At 43.3% G+C, this 12,718-nt stretch overlaps 1 protein-coding gene across 1 annotated transcript in view; it reads left to right on the top strand.

Annotated features, from left to right (window-relative positions):
• The window catches only part of LOC108802514 (zinc finger protein 585A-like), a gene marked incomplete at its 3' end in the record, with an annotated part of 58,584 nt that overhangs the window by 42,420 nt on the left and 3,446 nt on the right, over positions 1–12,718 (top strand). Inside the window, exons 6-7 of the mRNA XM_018574378.1 lie at positions 11,817–12,044; positions 12,129–12,226. Coding sequence (XP_018429880.1) covers positions 11,817–12,044; positions 12,129–12,226 — 326 coding nt within the window. The remainder of the gene's footprint in view (positions 1–11,816; positions 12,045–12,128; positions 12,227–12,718) is intronic.

Consider the following 12,718-nt stretch of genomic DNA (forward strand, 5'->3'; position numbering starts at 1 on the left):
AGAGCAGGAGGGACGGGCGTTTACAATTCCCTGCTCTGCTCCTCCGAAACAGTTAAATTAATAACAATGGGGATAGTAGGGTATTCATACTCCATATGGTCTGGTAATCCCTAAATTATGATGCGTCATGAAGTTACCTTTAGATTGAAACTAAATGTGCCCGAGAGATGAATGATGGAATGGCCAGGGAGGTAAATGTCTCCTGTCCATTCTAAACTATTGTTTCTTGGTATCAATGTTCTGGTTGTGACTACACACGGCTATTTCTGCACTTAATATTACAATATCAATGTCCAATTCCAAATTATGAAATGGAGCTGATATTGTAACTCAGTTTTATGACTTTTGGGCGATCGCTGGGTGTCAGAGCACAATGAAAACCAGACAAGCAAAAGGTGCTTGTAAAAATATTTAGCAGAATCATTATCCGGAACAAGCCAGGGTCAGGAACCGGAGTGGGTAGCCGTCCAAGCCAGGTCAGGAGCGCAGAGATCAGCGTTGTAAGGAGCCAGGAAATCAGCATTGCCAGGAACAAGCCAGGAGCAGGAGCCAGAGGAGAACGTCAGCCAGGATCGGGTTAAACACAGAATCAGAATACTCAGAGCAGCAGGAATGCACTAGCAGGAAGACCAACCAAGGGCAAGGTCAGACTGGACTGAGTGGTTTCTCTATAGTGAGTGGGCTGACAGGAAACTCCCATCTGACTTACTCAGATGATGCTCTCCTGTCTGAGCATGAGAGGGAGCCTAGGAATAAGGAGCAACATTCCAGAGTCCGCTTAGGAAAAGAAGAAAACAACGGTGAGTAAAATGGCAGCCAACCCAGAATGCTGCAAACCAGTAAAGTCAGGGTGGAACCCTGACACACGTACCTGAATGGAGACCCAGCGGAGAACGGTCACCCTAGATGACACCTATATCTATATATCATTACAATAGGCTCAACCCAAAAACCTAACACACATCAGGATCTGGATATTTATTCACCGTTTAAAAACTGATTGTAATTTTAATTGAAGTTCAATGAGATCAGAAAATGAAAGTCACATGACTAAAATAAAACTCCTTATACTTGTATTGAAGCTTTGTAAAATAAGCCCACTAGCTGGTATTTCAGGTTTTAGTTTGTTTTCTAAAACAGTTTCTTATTTAGTTTCACTTTTATTATTATTTTAAAAAAATCACATTGTTGTTTTTTATTTTATTTAGTTATTGTCTGGATTTGATGTGAGGTATAATCTGTGTGTAGTCATGGATGTAACGTAATAGAGGAATAGACCACAAGGCAGCGAGCACAACGATGACACGTAACGGAGACTGAAGTATTTATATTCAACACAAGGTGGTGATCTCACGTGGAAGACACCTACAGGAAGTGATGTAAGGTAAAGACAGGAAGTGATGTTAGATATAGACAGGAAGTGATGTCTGGTGATGTGGGAAGTGATTTGGGAGGAAGCAAAGAGAAGACATTACTTAAATTGGCTGCAGAGGAGGTAATAAGATATTATTTTATATTTACACCCAGAAACCATATCTTTCATATCCATCATCTGCCTCAAAGTTCACTGTGAGGTCTGTTATGATTTATAGCATACATGCACGTAAATATAGAGCCCTTTATCCAACTGTCCATCCAGAGCCGCCATTTATAGACCAGATACATCCTAAATATAGAGCCATTTATCCAACTGTCCATCCAGAGCCGCCATTTATAGACCGGATACATCCTAAATATAGAGCCATTTATCCAACCAGATACATCCTAAATATAGAGCCATTTATCCAACTGTCCATCCAGAGCCGCCATTTATAGACCGGATACATCCTAAATATAGATCCATTTATCCAACTGTCCATCCAGAGCCGCCATTTATAGACCAGACACATCCTAAATATAGAGTCATTTATCCAACTGTCCATCCAGAGCCGCCATTTATAGACCGGATACATCCTAAATATAGAACCATTTATCCAACTGTACATTAACAGTTGATGGTGTATAGTAATTATATAAGATGAATATGGGGACACTACCTGTGTATAAAGCCATTTGAGAATTGTTAGACCTCATTTGGAAACAATGACGCAATGAGGGGAATTTATCAATACTGGAGCAGCTGTGTACGGCAACCAATCAGCATCCACCTTTAATTTTCAAACCTTAACTGAACAAACTACAGAGAAAAGATGATTGGTTGCCATAGGAAACTGCTCCAGTTTTGATAAATCCCCTCCAATGTCTTCTCTGGATCTGGAGGATAACATACCAAAGTCCAGTAGAAGTTCTGTTCAGAGCAACAGAAGTCAATGTTTATTATTATTCTAGGTGAGTTGTATCGTTTGGGTTGCTGGGATAGTGAAATATTTGGGAGAGACTGCGCACCACGTCGCACTGTGATTGGGGTATAAAGGGTTAAGTAGAACCTGAGCCTACACACCATATACACTGTATACATATGGCACAGTCCTTATACCCCATAAATATAATAGCCACTTCCGGTCTGCACAGTGCCCTGGATCCTGCGAGACAGTGTCTGAAATCGCAGAACGGTCATTCAAGATCGGGGACGCTGAGCAACGATGCATTTGTCTACTGAAAGTTTTGTTTAGATCATGTGACCATTTTAATAATAAAAGATATTTCAAAAGGATTCTCAATAGTCTGCATTGATAAGTGTTACCTTCTCCCTCTAAACAGGATTACAGAATAACGACAAATATATCCTGTGAGCCATTAACACTCAGCAGACGTCACCCATCACAGACCCTCCACCTCACCGCCTGACAACAGAGGCAAGAATATTCTAGAAACCACCCAGAAGATCATTGAGCTGCTGGGAGGAGAGGTGAGCGGTGCCGGGAGTTCTGGGACATGATCCAGTAACAGACGAGGGATGTGTCTGGGTGGTGACTGTATCATTGTGTGTGTCAGGTTCCTATAAGGTGTCAGGATGTCTATGTCTATTTCTCCATGTAGGAGTGGGAGTATCTAGGAGGACACCGGGATCTCTACAAGGACGTCGTGATGGAGAGTGAGCCGCCCCTCACATCACCGGGTAAGAGGAGAGAGCAGTACGGAGGGTCCACCTAGATCCCCCATCATCTGATACACACATAGAAACAATGTATTCAGTCAGTGTGTGTGTTTCCTACAGATAAATCCTGTAAGAGGAACCCACCAGAGAGATGTCTCCGTCCTCTGTATTCCCGGGATTCCACACAGGAAGATCTCACCATCTCACATAAGGTGAAATAGAGAAATAATAGATAATAGGGGATACTTTTTCTCCTGATCATTGTCTATGTAGTTACATCTGATCTCATTGTTCTCAATATTCAGGGTATAAACCAGAGTGATTGTGATAATGATGTTAAAGAAGAGATAAAAGAGGAGGAGGAGGTTGGTGTGATGGAGGAGTTTTCAGAAGGACACAAAGACCCCTTCAATGAAGTCATGATTGAGCCATTAAGTGACACAAACCCACCAGAGAGATGTTCCCGTCCTCTGTATTCCCGGGATTCCACACAGGAAGATCTCACGGTCCCCCACCATGATCAGGTAGGTGGGACTCGGTGTATAGAACACAGAAGTGATAGTGAACTTTGTGAGACAACATTCTTCTATGTAGTCTGCTGGTTTAATGTTTACATCTGAAATGTAGTCTCCCACCCATTCCACCCTCTCCATTTCAGCTTCCCCTTGCTCCACCCTCCACTTTTATTATGTTTAAAAAATGTATAAACAAGATTTTCTTCCATGGTTCTTGGTTCTAGTCTAGGGTTGCCACCTTTTCTTCGAGCCAAACCCGAACACTGTAGCGCCTTGCGGCAATTTTTTGGTAAAGTACACTATGCATGTATTTTGTGATTAAATAACATTGGAGGTAATCACAAAGATGCCAGTGTGCCACAGGTCCCAACAAAAACCGGACACAAGATGCCAAAACCGTACTGTCCGGTTGAAAACCGGACAGGTGGCAACCCTAGTCTAGTCATGTGACACCATAGATAGTCTCCGTGGTTGTGCCCTCCAAAGGGCACGTGCTGAAATATGTGGTGCTGTTCTTTGCTTCTGTGAGTTCATGCTGGGGTGATGATGCGCCCTCAAGCTGAGGGTCTTTGGCTCCCGGGCTCAGAGGAAATAGGAAGGAGACCTGACCTCAAATGGGCAAAGCAGGAGATACCTGGTATTTCTCTGCTGTAGGTCAGTAACACGTACAGGTCTTGTCCCTCCCCCAGTCTTTGACTGGACAGTAAAATGAGAAGCAGCAGACTGTTTCTCTCTCTTCCAGTCTAAGCTTTGCTTTACAGGGACTGCAGGAACCTGATACCAGGTCACATTCAGGTACTAACAATGTTTGCATTAAAAAAACAAATACAGAGCTGCATTCTTTTGTGCCTTTTATATCTCCCCGGAGTTCAGCTTTATGAGATGTTTTCTATTATTTTGGGGTTTAGGGTGCAGAACGGATCATCATAAAAGTTGAGATTAAAGAGGAAGAAGTGGAGACGTATGTGGGGGGTGACCGGCCGTCCACGGAGGAGCTCGGGATGATGATGAAAAGTGATCAGGATGACATTTCTCTACCCTAAAGGCCTAAGGCCGGCCCTGGGGGTCATTTACAGCAAATAAACTCATCAAATGTTCTACATACAAATGTTGGGTCCATTGTCATGGAGGAAAGATCTTTTACATCCCAAAACCCTGGACTGAGAAATCTTTCAGAAGAACTCTGGGCAAATGACAACTTAACTCTTGTAGTGGAGCTACCCCTGTACTGCAAGGGTTAAGTGCTCAATTTGGTCTGAGGTCTATAATAAAAAATGGTCACCCAGTCCTTGATCCTGTGACAGTGACCGATAAGCTCTCTCCCACTCTACTCTGGCTGTGAGATCTCCGGCATCCTGTGAGACTATCACACACTGGATCCATAAGCTCATCTTACATCCTTTTTCCATCAGGCATCTGTCTCCTAGTATCACGTACCTGGCTGGAGACTGGTTGGATGAGGAGGCTCCCCTTGCACTTTGTGTCCCCCAAACTCTGAGGATAAGAACAGAGCCTGAGAAACCGCAAGTAGCACGGGTGCCAGTAGATGGGGCAACACCGTGCCAGGCAGAAGTCCAGAATCTGGATTGGGTAGAGCAGAGCCGAGGTCACACCAGTCGGGCAGCAGGGTACCAGAGCAAGAGGCAGAATCGAGGTCAGTCGGGCAGTGAAGTACAAGGGATGAGGCAGAGGCAAAGTCCAGTAACAATTCCAAGGTCAGAAGGCAGGCAGCAATAAGGAGCAGTCAGGTTCAATCCGGTGAAAGGTGCAGGAGCAGTAAACGGATAGAGCAATCCTGTTTGGGAACAGCTGAAAGACCACCCAGCAACTAGGCCCAGGCCGTGCTAGCTTTAAATAGGAAGATGAATTCAGAGGTTCTGCATCACTTCCTGTGCTCCAGATTAGCGCGCTTGTGCACGTTTTCCTATGGTACGAAAAACGGGACCACGCACACGTGCAGAAGGCCTGGATACCTTATACCTAGGTATGCGAGGCGATCACCTTTAGTTCAGGCTGAAGTTCAGGGGTTTATAACAGCAACGTCCAATGCCACTTTGGAGGTAGATTTCAACAGGCATCAGTGACATTCCAAAACAAAGTGATATCCAATCGCTCAGGTTAATCTAATTAGGAATGGACCACCCATAGCAAGACATATTAAAAAAAAGGTAGTGGGGAGCAAGAAAGAAGTAAACGTTTAACCCACAGCAGTACAAAAATGAAATGCATGTACACCCATGCTAGAAGTCTAGCAAATAAATTAGAAGAGCTTGAGCTTATGCTACTCGAAGAGGACTTGGATTTAGTGGGAATAGCGGAAACTTGGCTAGATAGCGCACATCATTGGGCTACTAATATAGAGGGGTACAACATGTTCAGGAGGGGCAGGCTTGGGAGAGGGTTGCATTTATGTTAAAAATGATCTAAGTATGCACACACGGGACGATCTTGCGTCAAACAGTGGAGATGGCGTGGAATTATTATTATACAGGATTTATAGAGCGCCAACAGTTTGCGCAGCGCTTTACAATATAAGGAAGACATTACAATCACAATACAATTCAAGACAAGATGGTAAGGAGGGCCCTGCCCCTGAGGGCTTGCAATCTAAAAAGGAAGGAGAGGTGATACATGAGGAGGGAGCTGTGTGGGGATGAATTGTTTTGAGAATGTGAAGGTTGAGCGGTCAGGTTGAGGCGGAATAGGCTTCCCTGAAGAGATGAGTCTTTAGGGATCGCCGAAAGGCAGTCAAGGTGGGCAACAGACTGACTGGTTGGGGTAAAGAGTTCCAGAGGATGGGAGAGACTCTAGAGAAGTCCTAGAGGCGAGCATGGGAGGAGTTGACAAGGGAGCTGGAAAGCAGGAGGTCTTTGGATTAGCGGTGGGGACGGTTAGGGTGATACTTCTGGAATCTTTGTGGCTAGAACAAGAAGACAGGATGGAGGCTAACCGTTAACTTATTGTGGGTATTTGTTATAAAACTCTGAATATAGGGGAGGAGGCTCATCTACACTCCCAAATAGAAATAGCTGGGAAGCAGGGTAATGTCGTCGTGATGGGTGATTTTAATTATCCAGACGTCAATGGGGCTAATGGAACCTCCCATTCGGCAAAGGGGGCTCGTTTTCTGAACATGTTGCGAGACAACTTCATGGATCAGATGGTTGAGGTTCCAACTAGGAAAAATGCCATCCTAGATTTAATCATTACTAATAATGCGGGGGTTAATTGAGGATATTGCAATCGGGGAGACACTGGGTAATGGTGATCACTATGTGATTTACTTTCAATATTGGGTACAGGAAAGGGAAGTAGGCCAGTCGGACAAGAACCCTAAACTTTAGATAGGCAAACTTTGATAAACTACGCCAGCTAGTGTGTGAAATTAAATGGGAAAACTTATTTCACAAACTGAGCACTGACCAGATGTGGGATTGCTTTAAAAACACATTACAAAAGGCTATTACCAAGTGTGTACCGCTGGGTAACAAATTTAAAAGATCAAAAACTAAGCCTATGTGGCTAAATAAAACAGTAAAACAACACATCAAGGACAAGAGAACGGCATTTAGAAAATATAAGACGGAGGGAACGTCAGTGGCATTCCATAACTACAAAGAATGTAATAAAAGATGTAGAAAAGTCATTCAGGCAGCTAAAATAGAGTGCGAAAAGCATATCGCCACAGTTAGTAAATGGAACCCCAAAAAATTATACCAATACATAAACAGTAAACAGGTAAGAAAGGAGCAGATAGGCCCAATAAAGGACGAGAACGGGAAGCTAGTCGCAAACGACAGGGAGAGGGCCGAGATGTTGAATACTTTCTTTCTCCTCAGTTTACACTCAGGAAAAAAACGGGTTTAATGTACATAAGAAAACACATAGTTCAACACAAAATATACCTCAGTGGTTGACAGAAAACGGGGTACAACACAGACTTAAACTGCTTAATGCAAATAAAATATTAGGACCAGATAACCTGCACCCCAAGGTACTTCAAGAACTCAGTCAGGTTATAGCAAGACCATTATTCCTCATTTTTAAGGACTCCTTAATGGAGAACTATGAGGTGAGTGCTTTTCACTCACCTCATAGTTTTAGCCGACCTGTGACAATGAGACTGTCACAGGTCGGCTCAGTAGATCGGGAGGTGAGCAAACACATACCGGCGTTTGCTCACCTCTCGATCCTGTCACAGCTCTCTGCTGTGACGGGGGAGGGGCTGGATTCCCCGCTCCTATCCTCCAGTGCTGACTGGCGGAACGGATGGGGGAGGGGGCGGGTACAGCTGGCTCTGCCTCTAAATAGGCAGAGCCAGCTGTCAGTCACGCAGGTGGGCGGATCCCGGCACAATTGTCGGGATCCGCTTCAGAGAGAAGAGAACTACGGGGAAAAGCCTTAACCCCATATTTCTCCTTAAATGACTGGCAGAGTGCCAAGCGACAAACGGAGGGCTAATGTGGTACCTATATTAAAAAAAAAAAGGGTCGAGATGCCAACCCGGGAACGACAGACCGGTTAGTCTTACTTCAATAGTTTGCAAACTGTTAGAGGGAATGATTAAGGACCACTTAGTAGAGATGGTTCCGGATGATGGCATAGTAAATGATAACCAGCAGGAAGGACCGTTCATGCCAGACCAACCTGCTAACTTTTTATGAAGAGGTGAGTAGAGATCTGGATGGAGGGAGGCCGGTGGATGTGGTATATCTGGATTTTTCAAAAGCTTTTGACACGGTACCACATAGACGCTTGCTACACAAGCTGAGGTCTATGGGCTTAGATGAAATATTGTGCACGTGGATAGAAAACTGGCTACAGGAACGTGTACAAAGAGTATCTATAAATGGCACCTTCTCGGATTGGGCTAGGGTCATGAGCGGTGTGCCTCAGGGTTCTGTGTTGGGCCCAATCCTATTCAACCTATTCTTTAACGGTATCGGTGAGGGAGTGAATAGCCACATGTCAGTGTTTGCTGATGATACCAAAATCGGGAGGGTAATAGAAACGGACATTATAACATTACAGGAGGACCTGGATAAAATAGGAGAGTGGGCATTAATGTGGCAGATGAGGTTTAATGTCGATAAATGCAAAGTAATGCACTTTGGGACTAAAAATAGACAAATGGGCTATACAATTATGGGTATGCCGCTAGAGAAGTCAGAAATGGAGAAAGATTTGCGGGTCATTGTAGACTACAAACTGAATAATAGCGCGCAGTGCCAGGCTACTGTAAACAAAGCTAACAGAGTTCTGTCTTGCATTAGGAAGGGGATGTATTGCAGGGACAAGTCTATAATTTTGCCACTTTACAGATCGCTGGTTCGGCCTCATCTGGAGTACGCGGTCCAGTTTTGGTCACCAGTCCACAGAAAGGATGTCCCTGAGCTGAAGAGTCCAGCGGAGGGCAACCAAACTCATTCAGGGGATGGAGGACCAGAGCTATGAGACAAGGCTACTAAATTTAAATATGTTTACGCTGGAAGTTTGGACCATCTCCATTCCCCAATATAACGTCATGTCATCAACAAATGAGGAGATACTGTACACCATATGAAGGTCCATCTCGATTCCTCAATATAACATCATGTCCCCAACAAATGAGGAGAAGATACTGTACACCATATGAAGGTCCATCTCGATTCCTCAATATAACATCATGTCCCCAACAAATGAGGAGAAGATACTGTACACCATATGAAGGTCCATCTCGATTCCTCAATATAACATCATGTCCCCAACAAATGAGGAGAAGATACTGTACACCATATGAAGGTCCATCTCGATTCCTCAATATAACATCATGTCCCCAACAAATGAGGAGAAGATACTGTACACCATATGAAGGTCCATCTCGATTCCTCAATATAACATCATGTCCCCAACAAATGAGGAGAAGATACTGTACACCATATGAAGGTCCATCTCGATTCCTCAATATAACATCATGTCCCCAACAAATGAGGAGAAGATACTGTACACCATATGAAGGTCCATCTCGATTCCTCAATATAACATCATGTCCCCAACAAATGAGGAGAAGATACTGTACACCATATGAAGGTCCATCTCGATTCCTCAATATAACATCATGTCCCCAACAAATGAGGAGAAGATACTGTACACCATATGAAGGTCCATCTCGATTCCTCAATATAACATCATGTCCCCAACAAATGAGGAGAAGATACTGTACACCATATGAAGGTCCATCTCGATTCCTCAATATAACATCATGTCCCCAACAAATGAGGAGAAGATACTGTACACCATATGAAGGTCCATCTCGATTCCTCAATATAACATCATGTCCCCAACAAATGAGGAGAAGATACTGTACACCATATGAAGGTCCATCTCGATTCCTCAATATAACATCATGTCCCCAACAAATGAGGAGAAGATACTGTACACCATATGAAGGTCCATCTCGATTCCTCAATATAACATCATGTCCCCAACAAATGAGGAGAAGATACTGTACACCATATGAAGGTCCATCTCGATTCCTCAATATAACATCATGTCCCCAACAAATGAGGAGAAGATACTGTACACCATATGAAGGTCCATCTCGATTCCTCAATATAACATCATGTCCCCAACAAATGAGGAGAAGATACTGTACACCATATGAAGGTCCATCTCGATTCCTCAATATAACATCATGTCCCCAACAAATGAGGAGAAGATACTGTACACCATATGAAGGTCCATCTCGATTCCTCAATATAACATCATGTCCCCAACAAATGAGGAGAAGATACTGTACACCATATGAAGGTCCATCTCGATTCCTCAATATAACATCATGTCCCCAACAAATGAGGAGAAGATACTGTACACCATATGAAGGTCCATCTCGATTCCTCAATATAACATCATGTCCCCAACAAATGAGGAGAAGATACTGTACACCATATGAAGGTCCATCTCGATTCCTCAATATAACATCATGTCCCCAACAAATGAGGAGAAGATACTGTACACCATATGAAGGTCCATCTCGATTCCTCAATATAACATCATGTCCCCAACAAATGAGGAGAAGATACTGTACACCATATGAAGGTCCATCTCGATTCCTCAATATAACATCATGTCCCCAACAAATGAGGAGAAGATACTGTACACCATATGAAGGTCCATCTCGATTCCTCAATATAACATCATGTCCCCAACAAATGAGGAGAAGATACTGTACACCATATGAAGGTCCATCTCGATTCCTCAATATAACATCATGTCCCCAACAAATGAGGAGAAGATACTGTACACCATATGAAGGTCCATCTCGATTCCTCAATATAACATCATGTCCCCAACAAATGAGGAGAAGATACTGTACACCATATGAAAAGTCCATCTCCATTCCCCAATATAACATCATGTGACCAACAAATGAGGAGGCGTTACTGTACACCACATGAAGGTCCATCTCCATTCCTCAATATAACGTCATGTCCCCAACAAATGAGGAGGAGATACTGTACACCATATGAAGGTCCATCTCCATTCCTCAATATAACATCATGTCCCCAACAAATGAGGAGAAGATACTGTACACCATATGAAGGTCCATCTCTCTTATTCTCCATAGCCGTGATCAATTCCCAAAAACTATTTTGCCCAGTGTGTCAGAGTTGTTTTGGGTGTTTTATCTCATTTGTTTTTACATGTCGTAACGTTGTACCCAATTCCATGCCAGAGCTCTGTGATGACTTCTAGACCAACATACATGACTCTGATTACTGACGTGTGTAATAATTTCTCTCTAGCAGATGGATGTGATATCAGGAATACCTCGAAGAGACATCTTGTATTGGCTGCTTATTGGCACTCAGAAGATAATGTCATCACACAGGATTCTCCAGGAGTGAATCCAAACACACAAAATATACATCACAGACCTCACTGTTCGGAGACATCAATGAATCCCTCTGATCAGGGTGAATCTTCTGATCATTCACATACTATGACTGGAAATGACCATCTAAGATCTCACAGTGCAAGAGATCCATCTAATCCCAAGGAATCTTCTTCACCCCATGAAGGAGATCACATAGGTGAAAATCTTTTCTCACATGCAGTGTGTGGGAAATCTTTAATTGAAAACAAAAACCTTCTTAGACACCAGAGTATGAACATGGATGAGCGACCCTATTCATGTCCAGAGTGTGGAAAATGTTTCATTCGCAAAGAAAACTTTGTTATACACCAGAGAATTCACACAGGTGAGCTCCCTATTTCATGTTCAGAGTGCGGGAAATCTTTCACTCACAAAAGAACCCTTGTTATACACCAGAGAATTCACACAGGTGAGCGTCCTTATTTATGTTCAGAGTGCGGGAAATCTTTCACTGATAAAAGAGCCCTTCATAGACACAACAGAATTCACACGGGTGAACGTCCATATTCATGTTCAGACTGCGGGAAATCATTCACTTATAAAGATCACCTTGTTACACACCAGAGAATTCACACAGGTGAGCGTCCTTATTTATGTTTAGCGTGCGGGAAATCATTCACCGACAAAGGAGCCCTTAATAAACACACCAGAATTCACACAGGTGAGCGTCCCTATTCATGTTCAGAGTGCGGGAAATCATTCACTAAGAAAAGAACCCTTGTTATACACCAGAGAATTCACACAGGTGAGCATTCTCAAGTTCATTCAAGTTCAGAAAGCACTGGTGTACGAACATCTTCATGTCCAGAGTGCGGGAAATCATTCATTCATAAAAGAGATCTTGTTATACACCAGAGAAATCACACGGGTGAGCGTCCTTATTCATGTTCAGAGTGCGAGAAATCATTCACTAGGAAAGGAACCCTTGTTATACACCAGAGAAGTCACATGGGTGAGCGTCTTTATTCATGTTCAGAGTGCGGGAAATCATTCATTCATAAAGGAGACCTTGTTATACACCAGAGAATTCACACAGGTGAGCATCTTTATTCATGTTCAGAGTGCGGGAAATCATTCACTCAGAAAGGAGCCTTTGTTATACACCAGAGAATTCACACGGGTGAGCGTCCTTATTCATGTTCAGAGTGCGGGAAATCTTTCACTCGGAAAGGAACCCTTGTTATACACCAGAGAAGTCACACGGGTGAGCATCTTTATTCATGTTCAGAGTGCGGGAAATCATTCACTCAT

The sequence above is a fragment of the Nanorana parkeri genome, unplaced genomic scaffold (genome assembly GCF_000935625.1).
Source record: "Nanorana parkeri isolate BGI_ZX_2015 unplaced genomic scaffold, ASM93562v1 scaffold2911, whole genome shotgun sequence".
Lineage (NCBI taxonomy): Eukaryota > Metazoa > Chordata > Amphibia > Anura > Dicroglossidae > Nanorana > Nanorana parkeri.